The sequence below is a fragment of the Fundulus heteroclitus genome, chromosome 16 (assembly GCF_011125445.2).
Source record: "Fundulus heteroclitus isolate FHET01 chromosome 16, MU-UCD_Fhet_4.1, whole genome shotgun sequence".
In the NCBI taxonomy this organism is placed as follows: domain Eukaryota; kingdom Metazoa; phylum Chordata; class Actinopteri; order Cyprinodontiformes; family Fundulidae; genus Fundulus; species Fundulus heteroclitus.
The window spans coordinates 26,042,427-26,069,730 of record NC_046376.1 but is presented as its reverse complement, the minus strand read 5'-3'; the positions used below and the strand labels follow the sequence as shown (position 1 = coordinate 26,069,730).

The 27,304-nt window shown below is 40.6% G+C and overlaps 1 protein-coding gene across 1 annotated transcript in view; it reads right to left on the bottom strand.

The window, feature by feature from the left end:
• Positions 1-3,139: 3,139 nt before the first annotated feature.
• Positions 3,140-27,304, bottom strand: part of cacng3b (calcium channel, voltage-dependent, gamma subunit 3b) — a 36,708-nt gene continuing 12,543 nt past the window's right edge. The window contains exons 2-4 of the mRNA XM_012873078.3: positions 11,382-11,465; positions 6,970-7,110; positions 3,140-4,801 (exon numbers count right to left, since the gene is read on the bottom strand). Coding sequence (XP_012728532.1) covers positions 4,290-4,801; positions 6,970-7,110; positions 11,382-11,465 — 737 coding nt within the window. The 3' untranslated portion in view covers positions 3,140-4,289. The remainder of the gene's footprint in view (positions 4,802-6,969; positions 7,111-11,381; positions 11,466-27,304) is intronic.

The window sequence follows — 27,304 nt, the reverse complement described above, 5'->3', positions numbered from 1 at the left end:
AGGCAGTATTACTCATCTCTAGCTACTGAGGAAAAAAAAAAAAAGAACAGCAACGTCTTCTACCTCTCTTCTGCTCAAAAGCATGTTATACTACTACTAAGCTATTAAGCTGGTTTAAAAACAGTTGTTTCTGTGCAAATGTCTTTTGCCTTTTCCACCCTCCCTCCAAGATTACACCCTTAAAAGCGACATTGCTGCAGTGCTGAGCATCAAAAGCCCTTGTGTGCTCCTGTTCTTTAAAAATTAAAAGCCCTTGCTTGGAGAAAAGTGTTTTTTTTCCCCTCCCCTCCTCCCCAGCTCACAGCCCACGACAGCGGCTGATTTTGCAGTTAGCTTGCAAAATTAATATTCACAGGTGGAGGGCGGCACGAGCAGGTGCCCGTTTGTCCCTTTGTGTTCCCTTTATGGCGTGAACGACAGGAGATAAAACAGCAGCTTTGTAAATTAAAGAGTTTGACTGCGATTAGAACATCTTTTATTGTCAGGGTGATGACTGTCAGAGCAGGGTGTGGAGTTGTCAGCTCAGGGTCGATTTGTCTTTAGTCTATACAAAAACAGTGCAATGATGGCTTTGGGAGGCAGAAAATACACTTTATAAATAAATAAATATATATATATATATATGTGTATATATATATATATATGTATATATTATATATATGTATATATGTATATATATATTTATATATATATATATATAAATAATTATATTTATATATATAATCTTTTGTTCTCACTCAGAGGTCCTATAAACAGCATGAAAGAAAGTGTTGTGAGACTTTCAACTGGTTATTCTCAGTGTTGTAAGAAAGTTTTGCCCACTTACAGATGTATTGTTTTTGCTTTTTTAAATCACAATTGAATGTTGATGTTTTACTTCTAGACAAACATAACCTGAGTAAATACAGAAAGACGTTCTAAAATCCTTATTTCATTTATGATTTCTAAAGTTTTGTAAACTTGCTCCCTAATTGCTCCCTAAACCCAATTACCGCTTGTACCATCCAAATGCCATCAGTCCCTCACCACAGCTGGCAACGAGGCTTTCACATGGGCGTGAAGGGATTTTGGACCACTATTCTTCTCAGATTTGCTATAATTCGGTAACACTGGAGGGTGTTTTATAGGAATGGACGGCCATGATTCTGAACTTTGACTAGGCCGCTGCAAGAGGCCACCTTTACTTTTGAGCCATTCAGAAGTGGATGCGCTGAAATGCTTTGGGTCATTGCCCTGTTGCATAACCCAAGTGCGGCTGGTCATCCTCCATCAGGGTTTTCTGCTAGAGAGCAGAATTCACGGTTTCCTCAATTATGGCAAGTTGTCCATCCTGTGAAGCAACAAAGTCATACGGCAGATGTAATAGGACATACCCCTGTCTTCCAGATGGTGTGGGGTTGTATTTACTCAGGTTGTCATTGTCTAAAATAACACAGGAAAAGCAAAAACTACAGAAATGGGTTAGAGGGCAAACATTTAACACAACACTGTGTGATCCGTCTGTACGAGTCTTTCTATTCCCAGATTCTACCCACTTTGTTTTATGGCTTCTTTTTTTTTATTTCCACACCTGCTGTCAGGAGCGCAGGTACAGACTACAAGATTTAGTACCAATAAACGTCTTCTTGTTCTTTTTAAGGACTTGATACAGTCTCGCTGGCGCAGACACATATTTTATCACTTAGTTGGCATTAATAAACCTTTTATTAAACACAATCCTCCCACAGCGGCGGATAACTGAGAGCTCTGACACATCTCCAGGGTGAACTCAGACCGACGGTTTTTGTATCTTGTTTAATCAAACTGTCAAATGTGGCTAGAAATGCTATTTTCATAGATCTTCGTGAATGATCTAAGGACATGTTCCCCAAAACACAGGGGTGTAAAATATAGGAGCAGACTGTTGTGATTTAGAGATAACTTGAGTACAAATATTACTACTAAGACGGCATGTTTACACAGGAGGCAGTGAGCAACAGTTTGAGGTGAATGCAGCATGTTTTTGGACGTTGTGGTGGATTTCGTCTAATTCCATCGGCCTCCCTGACTTTACTGTGGACCACATGAAGGTCCGTGCCACATTTATGGGCATCCCTAGCAAAAATATTCATAAAACATTTTAAATAAATTCATCTTTAACTCCGGTAACCTAAACATACGCTTACATTGTTTTATTTTAGGAATATCCAACCTTTAATTTGAGAACATTTATTCAGTAGGGGGGAAAAAATCCATGTAAAGAAATACTTGTTTCCACAAAAAGGTAAACGTTTGTTTACTCTGAGACCGTCAGATTTTCTTTTTACGGAAAATGTCCCGATATTTCATGTTGCCGCACACCTTAACAGGCTACCCAGGTTCTTTGGAAGAAAGGACAGGCCCACAACATCACAGATCTTCCACCTTAATCAGAAGTGTGCCTGAGAAGGTTTTTATTCCTCCTTTTTGTTGCACCAAAACTCCCAGAAGCGTTTCTTGCCGAGAAGCTCAATCAGTACACGGTGCTGTTAAAAGTCACACTAAAGCCTAGCACACTCCAGTTGTTTATGAATGTGTCGGTAAAGGCGTTCTCTGACATGCCTCTCTGACTTCTAGCACATACCTGCGGGTCTTTGTTTAGCCCAGTGATTCGGCTAAAAGCAATAAGCCTGTGTTATAACACAATTATACAGAGAAGGTACCGAAAAGTACTCTGATCAACTTAAAAAAAAGTAGAGTGTACCTTTCAGAAAAAGCCTTTAATAAACTTAAACTAGCTGTTGAATACCAATAAATTTATAGGTATAGGTAAATTTAAATGATTAACCATTTTCTTAAAACAAATATTTCTTAATATTTGGGATTCCCCCCACTAAATAAAAATATTCAAATTAAAGGTGTGTTTTTGTGAGTGTTTTTGTGCTGCTGCAATCACAGACGAATACCATTTAAGGCCTTTTACATACGCCTCGCACTTTACCAATAAGACTCCATTGGAGAGATGCCTTCTTTCGACTAAAGGACCATTTTTGTTTCTTTTACTTATGCAGCTGAAGTTGTTCTAGCAATCGGAAGCAATTTCCCATTCAGTTAATCTGAAAGATGTTCACCAAGAGGTAGCGGGCAGACACAAAAAGTCAATTTTTAGTTAGTTAAGTGCTTTTTTTTTTTTTTTTTTTTTTTGGGACTGACTTAATGTATGTTTCACAGCTCAGCGGTCTCCCTTACACTGACTCCATCCCTCACTTTACCCTGAAATGATAACGTCCAGAAAACCTAACCACTCTACGAGGAAGACAGAAGCTAAATCTACTGTTGCTTTAAGTGCAGGGAAGGTAGGGCGAGAGGATGTGCGGAGAGGGTGTCAGTGAAGGTGAAGCATGGGGCTACACGGATAAAACATGGAAGGCGAGAGGTGATTTGTGAAGGCAAACAGACAGATATCTGGTCGTCCTTAGGTAAAAAATAAATCGAGAAGTGGCAGAAAAAACACAGTTGAGAGGAAGCACCAACGAATCGAACGTTTGCTGAGTCGCCTTTTCTACTCAACTCCCTCCAGCAGCTGATCTGCAGCCAGCGTTGGCGAAGCGGGATCAGCCCAATTCAGTTTCAGCTCCGATTAGAAGTCAGTTCGTATGAAACAAGTAAACAAATGTAGACATAAACAATTCAACAAATGTTAATGCCACAAGTTCTCTTTTCTTTTCTGAAATCAGCAGAACCAAGACTGAATCAAGCCTCGCGATAGGGTTAACTTTCTCAAGATTAAATATCATGTTTGGAAAGTTAACTGTTCCCTTCATTAATCCAGCTCTACTTCTACCCAAAAGGACAGGAGGAGAGAGGTCTAAAGATCGAAGCTCACACTGATTCTCTCTTCTTTTCCGTCTTCTCTATTTCACATTAGTGGTGTTTCGTCAGGAGAAGTTGCTCCAAACAAGTACGAGTATTTATCTGTCTTTTCTTCTCCTTAGAAATGTGCCAGAAAGTCAGATTAAGGAACATGACCAGGACCTCAAACTGCAATTGTCGTAGTTATGGATTTAATTATTTGAGTATTTCAGGTATATGTGGAGTCGGGAACAACTTCTCCATCAAAACCGACCGTGCTACACGCTGAGAAACTCTCAGAGGGCAAATGATTCACAGTTCAAAGGCTAAAAAGTTCACAGCTCACAGTCAGAGTTAATCAAACCCCTTTCCTGACCCCATAACCCCTCATATTTCCTTTTGTTTGGTTGGATTTCCACTGCATTCCCCCTCCTTCTCGTTGATACTCTGATTTGGGTGATATCTACAGCCAGATTCCCTCAGACTGGCGTGGTCCTGCGGTTGGGGTCCTTGTTGTAGTCTTTAGTGAGCGTGCTGCTCTGCAGGAACTCCCTCTCCGAGTTGAGCAGCCCGCCCATGCCTCCGCCTGGTTTGCCGCCCGCGTTGCCCGCTTCTCTCGGGTTCAGCGTGTACATGGGCATCTCGGAGGCGGCCGGCCCCGTGTAGCCGCCCTTCCCCAGCGGCGACGCGTCTCGGCTGGGGGCCTCGGAGGAGCGCATGCTGGAGCGGCGCCGGAATCGGTAGCGGTAGGAGGGGATGCGGCTGAAAGCAGACTTCTTTATGAGCTCGGTGCGGGACTTGGCGCGCAGCTTGCGGTGCTTCTCGATGAACATGTGCACCGCCAGCACCCCCACCATTTCGGCCATGATGAAGGAGAGGGCGCCAAAGTAGAAGGACCAGCCGTACGAGTAGGACTTCTTGCTGTCACTCTGACCGGGGTCTCCAGAATTGGCTGAGATGTAGACAATAATCCCAATAATGTTACTGAGGCCTGGAGGAAACACACGAAGAACAAAATATGTTTACAGGAAGACGAGCCAAGCATGGGACAGACTTTATATTACAATAATAAACAGCTTTATAATGTCAGCATGCTTCAAAATGATAAATATGTGTGTCTACCACATTTAAGGTGCCTGTTTGTTATGAGTTGTGAGTGTTTAAAGGAACCCAAAGGCAGGAATGTACACTGCAAAAAGAGAACTAAAAATAAGTACAATTTTCTTCAAATGAATGTATTTGCCCTTGATTTGAGCAGGTAAATAAGATTATTTGCCAATGGAATGAGAATTTTTACCCCTAAAATAAGATAATTAGAAATCCTGCACTTGAAATAAGGTAATGAAGATGAATTGTTCCTATTTTAAGTGCAAAAATCTTATTCCATTGGCAAATAGTCCTATTTATCTGCTCAAATCAAGGAAAAATACTTTAATTTCAAGAAAATAAATCTTATTTTTAGGTCTATTTTTGCAGTGTAGAAAGTGGAGAGAAGTAAAGACAAAGCATGGACATCCAAAGCATATCAGAATCAACTTTATTCGCCAAAGCTGTGGGTACAAACAAGGTATTTTGACCTTGGATTCCAATAGTGCACGATATAGTGCACATGCACACTTCAGAACTGCCTTTAACCCTTAAAAATGTCCCAGCCAGACAAAGAGTCCGATGAAACAAATAATAGAATCATTGTTTTTTATTGGGCTGTCTAACGAGAGATGACTCGGGTTACTCCAGGTCCACTTCTGGTTGGCTCATCAGCTCCATGTGACCTCTCCTCCCCCCGGAAGCAAAAGCCCCCTGTGAAAGGAGCTGAGTTCACCATCAGAAAGCTTGTACGTAGCCTTCAGGGTTCGGGCTGCATTAAATCTTACTTCTTGAGCATTGAATGCTACCTTTGCCTATACAGGACTGTCTCAGAAAATTTGAATATTGTGATAAAGTTCTTTATTTTCTGTAATGCAATTAAAAAACATGAAATGTCATACATTCTGGATTCATTACAAATCAACTGAACTATCGCAAGCCTTTTATTGTTTTAATATCGCTGATTATGGCGTACAGCTGAAGAAAACTCAAAAATCCTATCTCAAAATATTAGAATATTTCCTCAGACCAAGTAAAAAAAAAATGATAACAGCAAAACAAAATCAAACATTTGAAAATGTCCATTAATGCACTCAGTACTTGGTTGGGAATCCTTTTGCACAGATTACTGCATCAATGCGGCGTGGCATGGAGGCAATCAGCCTGTGGCATTGCTGAGGTGTTATGGATGCCCAGGATGCTTCAATAGCGGCCTTTAGCTCATTTGCATTGTTGGCTCTGGTGTCTTTCAGCTTCTTCTTCACAATACCCCACAAATTCTCTATGGGGTTCAGGTCAGGGGAATTGGCAGGCCAATCAAGGACAGTAATGCCATGGTCAGTACACCAGTTACTGTGAGAATCTTATGTCGTCTCTTAACCACTACCATACTTGTGATTTAGTTTACTGAACCAAGCTGAGTGTTTTTCAAGGCTCAGGAAACCCTGCAGTGTTTCGAGTTATTTAGACGATTCAAGTGATTAGTTGAATAGCCGACTAGTATACTTTTTCACAATATTCTAATATTTTGAGATAGGATATATGAGTTTCTTAAGCTGTAAGCCATAATCAGCGATATTAAAACAATTAAAGGCTTGCAATATTTCAGTTGATTTGTAATGAATCCAGAATGTATGAAATTTCATGTTTTTTAATTGCATTACATAAAATAAAGAACTTTATCACAATATTCTAATTTTCTGAGACAGTCCTGTATAGGTAAAAAGCTTTGGAAAATGTGTCCAGGTTATTTAACCCTTTCTTGGTGTATGTATAAGGTGGCGTTTTTCACAAAACCTGGATACGGCATGTACTGACGGTATCAGGCATGAAGTGTGAGATGCCCCGTCAGACGGGGCCGACTTGTCAGGATTACAACCGCGGCAGTCTTGTGACTGTTATAAACAGTGAGGCAGAGTCGGTGAAATGTGTCCTTTAACAATGCTATTTCGGCTTTTATCTCCTCACATCAAGGCACAGATGACAGGTCATTACCCCACTCCCACTGTGACAGACGAGAGACGACGGCGACTTTCACAAACAGAGGTAGATAGATGCACGGCGATGACTAACCTGCAGATACGAAGAAGATTCCCGCGCTGAGGATGACATTGTGTCTGCTCCGGTAAAACTCACTGGCGGCCACACAAAGCCCCCCCAGAAACAACAGACCGACGCTCATGATGGGGAAGATACTGGAGGCGCGGACGGCACCTGCGTGCGACACAACAGGAAACAGGAAGAAGATCTGACTCACGTACACGACTCAAGCATTTGACTCGATGTGGTTTATTTTCAACTGATTTGCACAGATTGCGGCCTGCTTGTACTACGCCGGTGCGACAGTAACACAAGAAAGAGAGCTGGAGTTTCACGTATCACATTCAGACTGGAGACCTCGCTGTTTTCTTGGGTGCCTGCTGTGTAATGGGGTGCTTCCTCACTGCAAAAAGGAAGTAAAATGTTCTTGAAATTTGTGTATTTTTCCTTGATTTGAGCAGGTAAATGTGACTATTTGCCAATGGGATGAGTATTTTTACCCCTAAAATAAGATAACTAGCTAAACTGCACTTGAAATAAGACGGTGGAGATGAATTGTTCTTGTTTTAAGTGCAAAAAATCTTATTCCATTGCCAAATAGTCTAATTTACCTGCTCAAATCAAGGAAAAACACACAAATTTCAAGAAAATTGTACCTTACTTTGAGTTCCCTCTTTGCAGTGCTTTTTTCCTATCACACGTTTTTTGCCCCATGGATGTTCTTATTTTGTGCTACAAGCCAAAACAGAGAAGGGGAAATTTGGAGAAATGACAGTAAATGCCCTTTAAGTACAGTGCAATCCATCTCTCTATTATTCATAACCATCCCCATGTCTGCGTTAGAACATGACAGTCACTGACACGGAGGCAATGCAACATAAACTGCAGTACTTAGAGCATGCACTCCAGACACACATGTTGCAGTGTGTCGATGCACGCCCCACTGAGCCTGAATTCAGAGCATGCTGATGCATTCGGAGGCCCCTGCAACCGGAGAGCAAGCGAGAGGGAGAGATGGATGATGAGGGAAACCGTGGCCAAAGACTAAGGCAGATGGAGAGTCACGCCGGCATATGCACGCTGAAATAACCAACAACGGAGAGGAGGAATTGCGAAAGCGAGGCTGCAGCAGGGGTGAAAATTTAGAGGCCCATATGTGCGCTTGGCGTGATCCCACAGCGAGGGACGCCTGCAGGCCATTTGTTATGTAGGGATCACCTATGTTGTCTATTTCAAACGTGCACAAAGATTTCCTATAGACCTGCATCACGGCCATATAGCTTAGTAGAAAGTGTCGACGGATGCTTCTTCTATGTCAGTGATGTTATCATTATTTTGAGCGTTACTGGCCTCTGGAATAACAGCAAACAAGCCCCGCCCATTTGGCCCACAACCCTGGGCTGTAAGAAATGCTGGTCACTAGGTCCCAGTTTCTTATTGGCTAATCCACTTTGAATCCTGTGGGCTAATTGGCTGCCTCGGGGGGATGTTGCTCTTTGCTCAGTGGAGCATTGAAAACAAGACTCAGGCTGAATCCTTTTTTTTTGTTTCTTTTCTTTTCATGGCGCTTTCCGCTATTTCATGCTGCCAGAATACCTGTAACGCTCCTCACATGCTTACAGATTTCTACATAGACCCTGAAACTCATCTGTAAGGACTGGACTTCCGCTTCAATAAACATTATGGAGACCGAATCCCCATTAGATGCTTGGATGGGTTGAGCAGGGGACAAGTTTGACCACAGCCTTTGTCCAATGGCCAGAAAATTTCCAATGTAAAGATAAAAGGCTATCAATACATTTATTTTTTACAAAAGGCCGCATACCCGTTATATTCTGAAATACAGACATGGAAGAAAAGAGCAGCGAGAAGCAGCCAAGGTTTTAAGAGTGGGGACAGACAAGATTCGAGAAGATAGGAATGGGCAGGTGTTGCCACAGCGTGATTTTGGCCGAGGAGAAAATCTCTCTGTGACTGAAGCTGGGCTTAAGAGTTCAGCGGAACGCAATTTACGGCGCCGGTCACACGTACCGGCACCCCTGGTAAAGATATGTTGAAAGATGCATAACGTTCGGCTGAAGATCTTGAAAAATACAACCTTTTGTTTTCAGTACGTCTTCATTTGGGAAGCCAAATCCCCGCAGAAAAACAAATAATAGATTTTAAGAAAAACCGCAGGTGATTGGAGTAATTAGAGAAAGACAGAGGGGGAGGGATCAATCACCATTCCTCTTTGCACAATCTCTTCAGATCAAATCAAAAACTGCAGTTCTCAAACGCTGATGTCCTGTAACGCTTGGATGTGTTTCTGCCTCAGCGATCCTGAATCAGATAATTAGGTCATTAAAAGGGTTTTATCAAACACAGCAAGCTGGGGAGGTAATTCTGCCATTTGACGCATGTTCTTTGGGCCAGGGTTTGCATCTAAGCGCTGCAGGACAACAGACATCAAGGTTCAGAGTCCAGACCCCTGCTGTAAATCCTCCGGAGACCAGGGTCCTGTCCTATGCAGTCTTCCCTTCAGCTCATCTCACAGGTTTGAGTCCTACCCTTTCCCTGGGTCTTTCTGCATGGAGTTTGCATGTTCTCCCTGTGCATGCGTGGGTTCTCTCCGGGTACTCCGACTTCCTCCCACCGTCCAAAAACATGACTGTTAGATTAATTGGCCTCTCTAAATTCTCCTTAGGTTTGAGTGTGTGTGAGAATGGTTGTTTGTCCTGTCTGTCTCTGTGCTGCCCTGCGATAGACTGGCAACTTGTCCAGGGTGTACCCCGCCTCTCGCCCATTGACAGCTGGAGATAGGCACCAGCACCCCTCACGACCCCACAGTGGATAGACGTGTTAGAAAAGGGATGGATGGATAGGTCTGGGGATTGAGACACCCACAGCAGCAGGTTGTATTTGTGTCATATGTCAAAGCTTATCATCCTGCAGATAGGCCCAAGGTTCAGTTTACTTCAAGAGTTAACCAGAATTTTACTGAAAGACTTCATGACTCCAAATAGCCGGACAAGATTCCAAGGACCTTTGGATGATAAGCAGGCCCACAGCATTACAGATCCTACACCGTACTGACGGCTTTCCCACAAAATAAACCTTATTTTCAGGTCAAACCCACCTGAAGTGCTTGTTCTTTGAAAGCTCAATCCTAGTTCATGCTTCCAGTTAACGGAAGCGTGAACTAGTTCCAGTTAAAGTTTTGGGAGAGTTTAGCAAATGCCTCATGTTAATGTGTTTGATGGTATGGGACAAAAGGCTTTTTTCAGGCCTGCTTCCTAAACATGATATGTGGACAGTGGTTATGTTGTGGTTTTATGGCCAAGCGATCCCAAGAAGACACCTGTTGCTGCAAATCTGTAAACTTGAGCCTGGGGGATTTTTTTTTCCTTCTTCTTCCCTTACGGTCTGGATTTCTGGGTGTAGTGGAAGAGCAAAGAGCAAATATGGGCCCTCCTCCAGCCAAGTGGCAGTGAGAAATGGGCCTTTGTATCGTGTCATATTTCTAACTCAGGAAAACAGAAGGTCATTGATTAATCATCAGAACATCCACGAATCCCAAGTATAAACGAAGAAAATGCTCTGATTACATTAATTTTACAGTATTTGTCCGGGTTGCCAATCATTGTGCCACCGTTCATTATGCTAAAAACAATTCCTTCTTGACAGTAGCTTTCAAGCTGCTATAAATGAGTATACTCAAATTAAAGGTTTGAGTTTTTCCTCATATTTTCAGCCTTAGATTATGCTACTCTAATAAAAGTTAGATTTTTTAATAGGTTGCCCACATGTTTGACAGGGTGTGTATGTGTTAGTAGATGATGCAGTTTTGGCTGACATAAACACACGCTGGGTGTCAGGAGGGAGGCAAAGGGGTTAAATCCATCTATCCGTCACAGCCCCATTCAACTTCAAGTAAATTCGAGTTCAAAATTTAAATAAACTTTAAAACAAAGAGGTCAATGGGAAACTAAGGTGACCAAGCACCTTTTCAGTGTAGGGTAATGCTACATTGTGTGAAAACAGAGATGGATGTTTTTAGCAAGGGACAAGAACAAGGACAAAACTGTTACAAAACGGGTGATGTGGGACATCGCTGAGTGATTGAGAACAGTTCTTTATGGTTCCTGCATTGTCGTCAATTGGACTGTACATGTTCATAATGTAGGTCAAGCAGTCGCAAGTTTCTTCCTAATTTTCTCAGTTGTTGTTCCAGGTCTGGAAAGAAGAGTACAAATGCCACAGTTATTTGTAGGACACCTAAAAAAAAGGCGGGTTTATTTCTTAGAAGCCTGTTAAGATCAAATAAAGTGTGACCGTGAACCTGAGGCCAGACAGAAACACCAAAGAAAGGTTGTGGAAACCAGAAGACAACATTTTTATGACGTTGCTTTCCTCGAGAGAAAGTCAGCATTTACAGCCCGGCAAAGTTGGGAGTGGTTACTCACGTAGGAGGTATTCAGCAGCATCCGCCTCATAGTCAGCATCCTCTGGAAAGTGATCAATCTTCTTACACACGCCTCTGAATGTTCCTGCGGAAAACAACACGCGTCAGTTTAAATCCACGCTTTTTTTTATAACATTTTACTCTGACGGTTTTCTTGATCGCAGACACAAACAGAACCTGTTGAAGAGGCCTTTGTCAGTTAAATTAAAAAGCGGCCCATCTGAATGATGTTTCACCATCAGGCCTCTAAACAGCTACATAAAGAGCACCTCCACTGCCTTTGTACCAGCAGTGCAAGAGTCCCGGCCTGTAATTACAGTTTACATCTAGGTTCACATTGTATCAGCGCATGGGCACTTGATTATGTTGGAAACTTGGGGAGCACATTTGGAAAAACATGGATATTCACAGAATGCTCATCTGATTGTTCTGTTGGTGAGAATAAGTCAGATAGTCAGGGAGGAGAGGAAGAATGAAACCTGCCTCCTACTGCTGCTCCTTTTGCTGCTCTACCGTTTAGGCTATGGCCAATTAACTTGTTATTGCTTCAAAACTCTAAAACATAGTGAGGACTATGAAGTTCATTTAAAGTAGCATACATCTTATAGAGGGTAAATAGGTAGTAAGGTGGTGAAGTCATGAAGAAACTACGATTTATCTGTTTCAATGCCAAAACAGCAGACGTCGGCCAGATTTTTCCATAGAAACTTTTTCCATAGAACCTTGTTGTTGCGATGGAAAACACGCTTTTTTTTACTCCAGCATATGGACAGACTGGAGGTCAATGCTTTTTAAGAAAGCCAAAGCAGACAGGCATTAACACTTTAAAATATTTTTTTTATTACAGGTCATGTCATTATTGCGACTCCTTTCAATACCTCCACTTCAAGCTCCACCGGAAGATGGAGCTCCCCCATATTGCAGGATAATGGTTGTTGCTATGGTCGTTTCTGATCACGGCCTCACGGGGGCTGCAATCATGTGGCTTTTATATTTATTCTTATCAGATTAACTTGTTTCCCACCTTTTTTTAAAGCATATTTGGATCTTACGTGATAGACCAACATAAAGTAGCCCAATTCTGGTATAAAGAGAGCAAAATTTTACTTTATGACCTCCAGACACAGCACACCGAACAGACCCGTTCCTTGATGAAACATGGCGGGGGCGGCGTTTAGCTGTGGGGGCATTTTTCAGACACTCAGACATCCAATCCCACAGAGCTTGAGTTTCCAACCAAGGAGGAGAAAATATCAACATCTAGACATGATACAACTTAAAGTCTTGCGGCTCTAACGGCGGCGAGAGGAAGTTCAACGAAGTACTGAGTCATCAGAGTTGAATAAAAACCCGTGCTACAGTTCTCTGATTTTTATCTGTAAAACATCTTGAAAGGCGTGTCCCCTTCTTCTTCCAGGTTGCCATTCAATCTAACTAGGTTCAGATCTAATATTTTAAAGTTAAAATGTGGAGAAGTCCAAGGCACTCCATGCACTGTCATGTATATTTTAGTCATCAAGTTCAAGGGGTCTGCTTGGATTCGGACCTCAACAACAAAACAAAAAATGGCTGGTGGAGAGGAGTGGCTCACCTGGAACAAACTAAAATTAGGAGGGTTCAAACAATAATGGCAAAAAAAATTAAAAAAAAAAAAGTTTATTTTGACTGTAATTATGCAGTTTTACTGTATGGCTCACTAAGGATGTGGTATGTTTTAAGATACATCTAAAGATGATTTAAAACATGAGCTAAAAGAAATCCTAATCATAATTGAATGAGATCAGTCAAGATTCACATCTCTAATCAGAACTAGAAAAATAAAAAACAGCAGAGGACAATGGAGGCCGAGAAACTGCAGATGACAAGACAGAGCTGCAGCAATCAGGCTGTTTACAGGAAACACTAATGAAAAGCCTTATCAGACCAGGCCTGCTGGCACACGCACGTTCGCTCCCAGAAACACAAAGTTACCACATTAAGGACAAAAAAACACACGGTCACTTAACCGACAGCGGGAGCAGAAACGCAAACCAAAGCTCATTAAAATGATGCATGGCAATCATCAATCACGCATGTGAGTAAAAGCCTTCCGCATCTACATTTCTGCGCGCGCGTGTGTTTGTTTGTGTCATATCGAGTCGGATGCAGTCTCCTGCGAGCGTGCCATGTGTCGCGCAGAGTGACTCATCCTCATCCCCTACCCTTCGCACGCATCCACCAGCGTCCCTGGTGTGTGTGTGTGTGTGTGTGTGTGTGTGTGTGTGTGATTGCCTGTGGAAGTGTGTTTGGATGTGCCATGCAGATGTGTAACTACCCCTGGCGTGCATCCTCCCACCCATCATTCAGCCCCATTCACACATGGTCAACACCACGGGGGCAATGAAAGAGAGCGAGCATAGAGGAAGGATGAAGCCAAGAGAGAGAGAGAGAGAGAGAGAGAGAGAGAGAGAGAGAGAGAGAGATGGCTGAGAGAGGTTTGATGGTAAGATGGCACAGGGGAATCAGAGAGAAAAGAGGGAATAGAGGTTGCCAATGAACAAACGAATGACTAAACCTAATGGCTTTTTTGCACTTGAAGAGGCTCTTCCCAGTACCCACACTCAGAAAATTATTCACAAATTGATTCATCCAGCGCACGCACTTGAGGATAGAAAGTAACCTCCGACTCTTTTCAAAGTCGATTTAAAGAGTAATAACTTTTACAGGAATCAAGGTCTGTTTAGCTACAGTTAATAAGATACGCCATTCATGCCGGCGTCTGAATGCAACCGTACGCGATGGCAGGCTACTGCTCATGATTCACAGCTCTTTCATCTTTTCACCGACGTTTTCCCTTCGCCCGCCGTCGAAAGAAGTGCAGCGACTCGGGATCTCAGAGGAACGTTTAAAACGATATTCATATGTAGAGACTAAAGGTCTTGCCGTATACTTACACTCCAAATGAAGAGGTTGCCATGGCTACATATACTTAAAGCTGATTTCCAGCCCCCCCCCCCCCCCCCCTTCTTTGCTCCCTGTTCTGTATGGTGGTGATCCAGTATGAAGGGAAGATTTTCGGTTTGCAAAGGCTGTTGAACTGTCAATAACTGTGATGATTTAGGTCCAACCAGCAGAGAATAATTTGCTGCTGAACCTATAAAGAATTATCTACTTAACAAAGGGGACATTGCTTTTATGCAGCTTTTGAGAGTCTAACTGTACTGATGCTTCAAGTTAACTTTTAACATGGCTTCAGGGGTCTGTGGTCTATGGTAACCGCTGAGCCCAACATACTTGAGCTACTCTGCTTGAAGCAGAGACTGAGCCCTGACCCACTGGGAGGAACCCACCTCTTTCCAGATGAGAACCATGGCCTCACACGTAGGAGCTGACTCTCATGAATACACGCTGGCTGCGAAGCCCTTCGATGCTAGCTGAAGGTTATGGTTTGAAGACGCCAACAGGATCAGATCCTCCACAAAAAGCAAAGATGAGACCCTAAAATTCTCAAACCAGACGCCCTTCTGTATGTTTAATATGCCTTGAGCCGACGAACATTAATACCAACACAGGATCGGCGCCGTCAGCTAAAGAACATTGGTTTCCTGTTCATGCTCTCCCAGTGATGCTCACAATAACATTGAGAAGCAGACAATGGCCGCCGTCTCCCCCCGGCTGTGTGCTGCAAGGTTTTCCCAACTGTTGACAACTTCGCCACGGTGAAGTTGTGAAGTGAAGTTTTCTACGTTAACAAGTTAGTGGTAGCTAGTTAGCTAGCTAGCTAGCTAGCTAACAAACTCCTATCAAATGTTTTCTCTTGCACAGGAACAGTCAGAAATACTTCAGCTATGAAAGAAAAAAATCTAAAAATAAATCCCCAAACTCAATGCAATGTGCTTACTTAAATCAGAACCGTATCCAAGACAACATTTCTGAAAGTTTGGTCCAATCGTGACTGGTTGTGGAAAAACTGTGTCTAATAAGTTTATTTTGTGTCACTTTGATCATATATTTTGGCTCATTATTCTATTGAAAGACCCAGTTAATACTAATATATAATAGTCTGGTTATATTGCATAAGAGTTAATTTGACAACATGAAGTAGGGGTAACATTTTGAAAGAAATAAAGACATGCATGCTTTGTCTGAGGAAAGGTACTCAGCATATAGGACCTTTATTTATTTATTTATTTAGTTTACCAATTTTAGAAATCTGGTTTATGTTAGTGATTTTCCAAAACTAGTTTTATTTATGTACAGATTTTATAAATATTTGAGTTTTTGTCCAGGTCATTTAGAGCATCCAGAATGAAAACTGCCAAATAAAGCTGTAACACCTCGAGTTAATGTGCATCTGCTTGAAAGTGAAATAGTTTTTCACAAATTAACTGCAGAGTTATGAATCCTTATAACCCTATAGATTTTTTTCAGCTAATCCACTCCACATTTTCCCTTTAACAGCGTCTGTAAAGCCATTCTTACATAAGTTAAGTCCTTTATAAACCCAAACCAGCGTTTGACAGCAAACTTAATACATTTAGATGTGACACCATTATGCAGTGTACTGAAAAATATCCACATATGCAAATCATGCTGCAAATATTGCACAAATGTTTCAAACACCAAATTGTATGACTATTAATTAAATGTTAACTCATCACTCATATTCCCACATACTGAGTATTCGCACAAAACTGCATGGCAATGTCTAAATATATATAGCAGCATAACCCCCCCTTCATGACAATAGATTAAGCTTCCTTACACATATTCAGACATTAAATGGATTTCTTAAGCCTTTCATTAATTCCAATCAAATTTTAATCACAACATCCGGTTTGCTTCTTGCACCTCTTAGTCATGTTCAAAGTATACGGCGAGAGCAGCTGAGCTATAGTGAACGGCTAACACCGAAGCTAACCAGATACATAAACACTAGAAGTGCACATGCACAGACAGCAAGAGGAAACAAACGAGGAAAGAGGACATTGGTGTTACCTGAGCGCGTCCAACCAATAGATAAGATGATTTCCGGTTCTTTTCATTCGGACCGAATGACAGGATTGGTCAGATTTTTTACAGGCCTGCAGCTCTCACAGAGATGTAATCTTTTTAACCTCCTTTTTCTGACTACATACTGACTACATGTATTTACTACTGTCAGGATGAAAGGACCATTTCACCCAGTATGACAAAAAGTGTTTCTGAACAGGATTGCCAACTATAGCTTTAATTGTGAGTGAAAAAGCAAGTTGCTTTTCTAGATTTTTTCCTGCAAAGTTCTGCAGAAGTTTGAACATTCCTCTACAAAAGAATATCTTTAACTGCATAAACAGAAGTCTCATTTATGGGTTTCACAAATCCCTAAACAACACAGTGCTAAAAGTGGCTTTTTGGAGTGTGGTGTTGCGCCACGTGACGGCTTTTACATCACCTGGACAATTTAGATTAGCTCTGCTTCAAAATCTGTACCTCTTGCATTTACCTAACAGTAACTGGATTATCCTTCATTGAATTGAACTTGTTTGAACCACACCTTTTTGCTTTGAAAACGTTGGTAGCTTTATTTCATTTGTAAAAACTACAAAATGTGTACGTATTAGTGTGTTGTTTGGAGCTTTAACTGTACTCAGTTTAAAGACCAAAAGTCCAGTTCGGCCTGAATTTGAAGTTTTCTAAAGTCTAAAAAGGTAGTAAAATGGCTCCTTTTTAAAATAAAAAACACGGGACATTCAGTCATTAAGTTAAAAACCAAAATTCTGACAGATGAAATGCAAGGTGTAATGTAGGAAATCAAAAATAAAGTATGTAATTTAAAAGAAAATCAAAGTAAAAACTTCAACTTTATTTGATTTGCTGCCCATTAGAAAATAAGAGACAAGGGGGAAAAAAAGTCTGGAAAATCAAACCTTTTTTCAAACATAGTTTCTGTTATCCAGGCGTGGAAAACGGTGAAATTAAATTCCAAACTTGTCAAGACTTTTCAAAACCGTGTAGGAACCCAACTCCATGCCAGACACACTTATGTTGGCAAAAAACGTTATCTTAATCTCTTCGTACCAATGCATGCGATTCCAGGTCCGGTTAACAGTAAACCCCGAGGCATGCAGGTCAAGTTTAGTGGTGGTCATGGCGATAAGGTGAACCCTAACACACCACTCTTTGCTGCAGCAGGAAGGGGGGCTTTGGAGGCCATTTTAACATATGTGTTATGTTTATAACCCAAAGAAGGAACTCAAAGTTCCTAAACACTTTAAGTCTGAATTAAGACATGCTCTCCTTCTTTATACAAACTATTAAGTCATTTGGTGAAGTTAATGTTAAATTAAAAACTGGATTTTAAAAAAGTGAGATTATGCTAGTGTAAGAAAATAAACATTTATTGTAAGTAGTTTAACACATCTTCATTAGGGGAGTATATTATGTGGAAGCTGGGAAAGTGATAAAACTAGATGTTTTAGGTAAAGCGTAGCCAAAACACAATGGTCTCAGATATTAGACCTGAGACTGTAGATTCAGTTAGATCAGCATGCAGATTGGCATACAGAAGGTGAAGGGGTCACACATCACAGTGGCTAAATATAAATAAAACAACAAATTAAACATCCTGTATTCATATTGAACAGAGTTTGGATATTTTACTACTGATTATCTGCTTCTAGCAGATAATTGTCAAACTCCTTCAGTAAAAACAAAGATGTTGTATTGCTGAAAGTTTGGAATTCAGAAAAATTGAATTTGTGAAAGTAAAATTAAATCTGGAAGAAAATAATAAATAGAAAGATTTTACAATGTCCAGTGGTCTGTTCCTGATTGGATGATTTCTACTATGACTTTTCCTTTTGCTGTGACAATCTCTGTTGGGTTTCCAAAAGAGTGGTACTTAAGGTAAATAAATATCCAGTGAATGCTACTGCTCTGGAAAGAAAATGTCTATTTTAAAAGTGAAAGAACGGCCAGACTGACCTCAGCAGGCCTATTTAGAGAGCAAATCTGGGGTTTTGGGTTGTTGGTTAATAAATAATGACATGGTGGAGTCAGCGGAGTGTGGTTTACTAAACTTGAGGCGAGAAATGATTTCGGAAGCTGTTAAATGAACTGATCCTTTACACATTGCAACGCTAAATGACAAACTCAATTTCATATAACCTCTTGGTTTAACCAGTTTGGGGGAAAACGCCTTTGCCTAATGTTCCCAGAGCACCAGTAGTAGCTCTTTGTTTTCTCTAATTTTCAAAGTATAATTGGATTCAAGTGGATACACATGATTTGCAACACAGATTACCTTGTTGGAAACCCACAGTATTTCAGTAATTTTTATTTTTTTTGGTATGAAGGTGAACATAAATACTTTTTGTATGTATTGGATACGGTAAAAGCAAGGTTGGAGGTTGGAGAACCAAACTGTTCCCTCAGATGTCTAGACTGGATTTATTCACGCGCAAAGCATCATCAATCAGACCCGTCAGGTGTCGGGTAAACGTATTAATACCTCCTGCCTTTTGAAATATATCAGATTTGCATCAAACATTTTTGATGCACTGAACACTCTCCCAGGAATATGGATGAAACAAACACACACACATACACTAGCTGAACCACCTTATAGGGTACATCTGTTCAACTGAAGATAAACTAAAGCAGTAAATCAGCTACTAAATGGCAGCAACACGATGCATTTAGGCATCTGGACGTGTCGAAAACCAACTGCTGTACTTCAAACAGAATATCAAAGTGGGAGGGGAGGGGAAACTGTGTGGATAAAACTGCTCAGTTTATGTCAGAGGTCAAAGGGTAATGAGGAACAGGCAGAATGGTTAAAGACGATAGAAAGACAACAGTAGCTCAAATGACCACTCATATAACCAACGACGGTAGAGTCAGAATTCGGAGTGAAACAACTTATAAGCGCGTCTCCATTCTGCTCTGTGTCAGCACTTTAGGCCTCTATGTAGAAACCGAGCATTGTTTAAATGCGACAGCCAAACTGAGTTTTATTGCTGACCACGTGCATCCCTTTACGGCCACAGTGTCCCATCTTCTGATTGCTTCTAGCAGCAGGATAATTCAACATGCCACAAAGCTCAAATCATCTCAACATCATTTCTACAGTCAATTCATTTTAATTTTGTCGTTTATATAGCCTTTTACAACAGCCAACCAGACAACCAAAGACCTGATAAAAGCATGTATAGCCCACTTTATAAAAAGGCTTAACCTTAGCTAAACAGTGAAGGTGGTAAAAGCTCGATTTGACTACTGAATCAACGTGTTTGTTGAATATAAAATCCTTGTCAAAAGGTCACTGGATCTCAGTGCAATGGGGCACCATTGGGATGTGGTGGAATAACAGAGTGGCATGGTGGATGTTCAGGCAGACAAATTTGCAGGAAACACTTGATTTTGCCATGTCAATATGGACAGAAATCTCTGAAGAAGGTTCCCAAACACTCTGTTGAATTATTATCATAAAGAGCTGAGGCAGTTCAGAAATCAAAAGGAGTCCAACCTGGAACCAATTTCTGTGTTTTAATACTGTCCTGCTGTACTTATTGAAAAAATAAAAGAAGATGGACATTAAAGCACAACTTAAATATGTTCTTTATGTTATCAAAATAAATGGGCAAATACTAAACAACCATATAAGCTCAAAACGTATTAAGTACTTGGGGTCATTCAAGGAGAAACAAAACAAAATAAACAATACCAAAGAAAAAAAATATACAGAAATGATCCAGAGTTGAACGTTTTCAGTGAAACTCCAAAAGCCGTCTTCAACAGCAGCAGGCAAACCAAAAATGTAATATTGAATTACATGTGTGAAAAGCAGCAAATGATCTTGATCATATTTTATTCAAGGCAGCTGACCTTTGGTCCATTCATTAAACCAAATGCTTTAAAAACAAAATCACAGCTTTTTCTGCATCTCACGTATGGAAAGTATGGAAATTAGACTCAGCACAGTATCATCTAGTGGGTAATAATTTTAATTCTTTGTCTGTAGTTTTATTTCTAGTTTGTTTCTGCTTGGGTTAATTGGACCAAATGTATGTTATTGAAGATGTTTCAACTTATTTATTGGAAATCTTTCTTTACTACCGATCAGTTAACTTAGGTCCTTATTTCTTAATTTACATATCCTGTTTACAGAAATCACAAAAATAAAAATGAAATATTTTAGCAATATTATTTGTTCATATTTGTTTGATTAGTATTCTAAATCAAGAGGTGTAAAGGCTGTTCTTTACCAAGGAGACTTTCTGTGGAGTGTACAGCTGTATTAGCCAGATTCTGATGGTCAGATTTTCTTCACATGGATTTATTTAAAAAGGGGCAGCGCAAAGGTGTAGCTGCATCACTGTAGCTCACTGTAGCTGCATCTAATGTTGCACAGAACCCGATATGCTGCAAATTCCTCAGACTATATCTATTTGTTTTAGATACATCTTGCTCCTAAAGAAAAGTGTATGTGAAATTTAATTTATTTAACTAGTTTAAATTCTTCACTGGTGAAACTTTTTGCCATGAGGGCTAAAATCGATAAGTTGCTGCATTGATCGATTGGGATGGGTACTTAAGAGTTGCTGGATGTTGGTGCTCTCTAATCTATGAAATTAAGATGAATGCAGAATCCTGGTTAATGACAAAAATTGCTGTACCTAACATTGTTTTTATGTGAAGAATATTTTATGTCTGAAAATGTCTCTCTAATAAATAAAGAAGTGTTCATCCAACACCTGTACTTGCAGGCCAGATTTGTTTGGCTCTAAAACTGCAGCCGAAGGCCGCACAAATGGCCCTCTGAATGAGGGCCACACTTTGGACACCACTGCTTTAGTAAAATAAACTGTATCGTCTTTGTCTAAATGTGCATAAACATCTATGAAGGCCTAAGGAAAATCAAATGGTATATATAAAAAAAATAAAATTGGCCCCAGTTCAGACCCTTGGGGAAGCCCCATTTGTGAGCTTATGAAAGGACATCTGACACAGTTCTGCACAGTACCCTACAATTTAGATATGACTCAACCCCTTTAGTCAGGTTTCTGCACGTGTCACCAATTCATATTTAAGGCTTTTTGTCATAAAATTACTCACAACTAAACATGTGTAACTTTTGAAAAAAGGTACTTTTAGGAGTTCTCCAGTGTATTTTTTTTCCTTTTTACTTGAATAATATTAAAGCCCCAGAGTGTAAGATTTTAACACTGGTGCATCATCTAGTGGTGCGCTAAATGAATTACAAACCACCTGTCCGTTAAGCGCGTAATAACTACTAAAGCAGCTGCAGACTATCATAGATGTAGCGATGTAAACATGTCCTCCATTTATTAGCTACTGCTAATAGCTATGGTCATTTATTTAAATGTTTTTTGGCACTGTTGCTATGTCTGCTTGTTTTTTCAAAAGTCGCTTGTGATTTCTGAGTTGGGTCTTTTTGTGTGTGTGTGTGTGTGTGTGTGTGGGGGGGGGGGGGGGGCTCGTTTCTCAACGTGCAGTCGCTTATTTGGGCTCTATCAAAGTAACTATAAACACGAGCAGAGACCCGATCTTGTTGCTGCACTACAGACAGAGAACGGGTATCCCTCCGCCTACACACATACTATATGTAGAGGGAGACGTACAAACTAGTAGTCTCTGCTGGATGGACAGATTTGCTGAATCGTGACTGCCCTGTTTATAACATAACGGCAAAAATAAAGTTCACTGTTATATTGAATTAACTTATCTGTCCAGCAGAAAGCCTGCAACCTCAGTCTTGATTCAGCTCTCCCTCATGAATTGGCTCCACCTGGTACTAACAGCTATGCCGATATGTACTCTCGTTTTCTCCCGGTTATTAGTTATTTCTCTTTTTTTGGTTACTTTCTCTTCCCTCCTGCTGGGCAAAGAGTATGGATGGTCCTCCATTTCAACCGAAAACGGCAAATAGAATGATCTACAGCACGTCTTCATATAGGAGACAGATAGGTAAAACACGTATGGCTGACAGTTTGGCCCCTTTCAGCTACTGGATTTAGAAATGGCGACGTAACATGGAGCCTCCCCGTGCATGCGCCGAGACCTATGTATTTATAAACAACTAATTCTAAGTTATGAGAATGCTTTCATTGTTGATGTGAGGTTATTCGACTTTGCCAGAATATGTATTTATAAAAGCAATACTACATTTTTGCTAATTAAAAGCCAAATCAGAAAAGGGAATGACAGAAAAAGAAAAAAATACTTTTATTCCTCTCCAGGGTCATAACATTTTATCAAGTAAGCATCCTGCATTACCTTTTGATTTTTAATTTATAAAAAAAAAAAAAAAATGTTTGTCCAGCTTTGGCTAGGTGAAATTTTCTCTTGTTTTACACCAGGCATATTATTCCACATACATTTGGGGAAAATTAATACAATAACAAAATTGCAAATAAATGACAGAAAGAAAACGATAAACACAAACAGGATAACTGTCTGTCAAATACATTGCCAATGCAACTCCCCTGTCGAGAAACACCGGTCTGTGTAGGTACATGTGAGTCACTTATTTGTTGGCTTTTGTTCAGCTACCTCTGAATGCTTTATCAGCAAGTGAGTCAACTGTTGTCACATAGATTTATGTCAAGTGTCATAACCAGTCAATTATCTTTCAGCCACTAAAACAGACATGTATGCATATACAGACAGGCAGGTAAAACTGGATAAAAGTGTCTTGGGAAAGATTTCAACATCTCTCATTGAACATTTGTGGCTTTTCTAGGAAATTTAGCAAGATCAAAACGAAGCCTCGCAATGAAATAATTTGGTCATTTACAAAGAAATGTGAGACACTGAAGTGGCTGGTTAAAGTAACACCCTGTGCACACAATGTTTTTTATTTTGGTTATAAAGGAAAAATTCTGTTGCAGCTCTACTGGTCTTGTACACCACTGGGCCGCACATTTTCTCGTTTCAGTGCGTTTCAGAGAAGAACGATTCAAAACGATAACGGTCTCAGTTGTCAACAGGAAAAATGGTAACGGTCCTCGCACATGGGCAGAATGACTGCAATCAGAGGAAATCAGTGCACACGTGCATAGCATAACAAATGCTGGCCAGTTTGAAAACCACAGTGGTGGTTTTATGATTAAAAATCAACTGAAGCGACAGGTAAACTTCGTCATCTGTCCATGTAAACGTTTGAGTCTCTCCTGAAACGAACACAAAACGTCTCGTTTTCATAGATCGTTATCGTGTGCACAGGGCCTCCATTATACTGGCGCGTTGGGTTTTCGTGCCGGTCTGTGCAGACTGGGCACGAGCCCATAGAAGCGCTGCACAGGTTTATACTTGACACAGACGTAGGCGCATTATTCTCCATAAACACAGGGGGGCAGTACTCAACATAACCGGTGGAAATGCAGTAAAAACATACAAGACAGTTGACGTTACACTTCCAAAAACGGGTATACGCAATGTCGCAAATAATTCTGAAGAATATTAGGTGTGTGTTTATTGTAGCTGAACAGAAATAAACAAAGGGCTAGAGACATATATGAAGATGGTATGTTCATCCGTTGCATACAGAAAGACGTGAAGATGGGAAATCTGTAAAGGCCATAGGGTTCTTTTTATTTTAAATAAAAGATTTAAAAAAAACTCTCTTTGCTTTACTAAATAAAGGCTGATTTGTTTTATATACTGTGGGTTGTTGCTTTAGACTTGATTTACACGGCAAGTGATGAAAACAGAAATCTAAATCCTTGTTTTTACCCACAAACTTGGCCAAAACTCACCACTGAAAGTATGCCAGTACTTTAAGTATACTGTCTTAAGTCACAGAATAAACAGTAACAACACCGCATTTAACAATTTTTTTCTGTTTGAAACTTCAGGACCATTTGATGTCAGTACAGTTGAACTTGTTCGGTGAGGGCTCCTTTGAATCCAGCCATTTTGAATCAAACTTGTGCGCAATTGCGTCACTTTTGCTGCACGCAAGCTTGCGCCCTGTTGAAAATGTAATCTCCCTTGTGCCCTGGCAAGGGAGATTACATTTTAAAATCATTGTCCACCTTTTCTCTGAGGGGCAACCTATCAGTTTTTCTCTTGAAGGATGCATACAATCGTTAAAATAAAAGCCCACATTTGCCCTTTTCAGGACAGACGAGGGCACTACATTATCGCTTTGTCTTCCATGTCATTGCTTGCTCTGACATTGCACTAATCATTTTCTCTATTTCAGTCTCATTTCCTGTGCTTCTGGATCCTTTAGGTACATACTGTTCTACCAGTTTCTCTAATGCCATTGAAGTCTGTCAAGTTGTTAAACCCCATTGACAGATATTCCCTCCATAATACTCTTGCTCTTCAAGATGTGCTAGACGGTTCCAAGCAAAAACTGAACACAATTAAGGCTCTTCAAAACATTGTGGCTTCTCTAACCCAAGTGACCCAGTTCTTTCTATTTCCACGGTCACAAATTCTGGTTCTAGCGTTGATACACTTGCTTTTTCTTCACTTCAACTCTGAGCTGGGGCAGAGGAAAGAACTCCATTGCTCAGCATCTGGAGGCGGGCTTAAGCCCCATCCAAAACCTCGTGGGCACATCGTTTAAAACAATAGAATTAGTTTTGGGTTTCCGTGTCTAATTTAAGACATAATAACAACTGTAAAAACACTCCCTGATCAATATAAAGTCAGATTAGCACTGGAATAAAATGAAGTCTGTCTCATTTTCCCGCTGCTAATTTTGATAACCCCAGTCACAGAATTGAATAGGTAAGTGGCCGCTGGTCTCACTGTCGATCTTTTTGACCTCTCTATCTCATCAAGCAATTTTGATAAAACCTGCTTTAGAAGTTGTGTTTAGTTTCCGTTTGCAGACCAGAGAACACACTGGGCTTGATTGTGAAAAGTTCATAAGCACATATGAGAATAAATTGAGCTAGAGATAGGATGCCGTGTGTTTGCAGGGATACTGAAATAAAAAAGCACTAAAAAGCACTAAATTGTCTCCCCGAACAGCAATCCTCCATTAATATTCACAATAAATCAACTGGGGGGCCTAACGTTTCCAGGAAGAAACGTTTAACTTGACTTGCCGTTTACCTTGGTTATGGAGAAACAAACTGGTTCTCTGATAGAAACCGTTAAGAACTGATAACAGGCAATTATCTGGCAATTTCCCAACATTCAGTTAGCAAGAAGGTTCAGCAATAGTGGGATTTACTGATCCAACAAATTTACCCCCTGGTCTATTGTCAAATATGCCTAATGGGGTGAAGCTCTCATTTATTCAGGGGCTGAAAGTTTAACCTACTAGCAGATATGGTAACTTGACAACAAAACAGCACTTTTTCTAGTCATACTGACCACTCAGAACATTTTACACAAGAACTGCAGACATCCAGTCACACCCACAAACATGAACATATCTGTACAGTGTGATGCCAGTTGGTAAGCAGCTTGGATTACTTGGGAAATTGACATCTGGCAGATGAAATCAAACCAACAGCTTTCCGACTGCAGGACAATCACTCTACCCACAGAACCACAGTCGCACATCAGGATTGGGGCCACATAAAATCCGAAAAATATGCAGGTAGTAGTGGTACATTCAGCAAAGACCCCAAGCAAGGAGATTTGTCTATGCCTGAGCTGGATAACATTGGTCATCAGAGTAAGCCAGTATCTGATGACAGTCTTCATGTTTTTGATGCTTCCTGGGAAATACAATGACTGGCTTAGAGGGCAACTCAGCAATTTCAACGTGCTGTGTTGGGCAGAAATGCATCTAAAATATACAGGACACCTTTCTCTGATGACTGGATTTTGACACCATTGGTGTCGACTATGATTACGGGATAAAGTCCATTAATCTAGCTGATAATGGCCTCCAAGCAGTGCTGTAAATGTCCCAAAATACAAAATGGGCAGACATTTCTTCACTAAACTTTCAAACATCAATCAGACCGTCCGTCAGGGTTATCTCAACTTTAAAATCAGGCATGCTCAGCAGTAGACATGCAAAAACAAATGACATTTATCTAAATACATAAAGATACTGAGTGATTCCGCGATGCACAGTAGTCCAGTTGGGAGCAATGTTTCTGCATGGTGGTTCCAATCTTAACTCCAGTTTCCTCCCACAGTCCAAAAAGAACGACTGTAAGGTCTCTGGTGTCCCCCAAATTGTCCTCAGGTGTGAGTGTGTGCATGTATGGTCGTGTGTCCTGTGTGTGTCTATGTTCCCCTGTGATGGACGGGCAACCTGTCCAGGGTGTAACCCGCCTCTCGTCCGATGACTGCTGGAGATACGCACCAGCGATGGATAAGCGGGTGTAAACAATGGATGGATGATTCACGTAATACTGATTTTTTTAGCAATTTGGTAAACATTCCCCGGGATTTCAGACAATACCAGCGACAAGTGGATATGTGTGTGGGAAAAAACAAAGAGAGCAGATTTAACCCAACTGACCAGAAACTCACTTAACTAGAAACATTTCCTTGTAAGCAAAGCAAGTTTGGACCAGGAGAAAAACACATCATCCATACTGGTAACCAGAGGCAGTTCTGGATCAAATTTACCAGGGGGCCAAGGTGGGACCAGTATTTTTTCATATGAACACAGAACAATAAATAAATAAATAATAATGATAAAACAGGACAATATTTCATAATTGAATATGTTAAGTGAGCCACAGAACTAAAGAGTCACTGGTGGATCTGGAACTACAGGTTGCAGACCCCTGATCTAGCAGATGAAAACTGTGATCTAAAAGTGTAACACCTTAATTTTTTTAATTATTGATAAAGTAAAACTGTAGGGGTAAATGAATTAAATTGGTCCAAGTAACTACACTGAACAGTTCTACACTGGCCTAGAACCACAAATTCTGGTAACAAAGACAAATCTGTGCATCTGTGCTAAACACACAGCTAAGCGGCCTTTCCCTAATACGTCACCCTCATCTC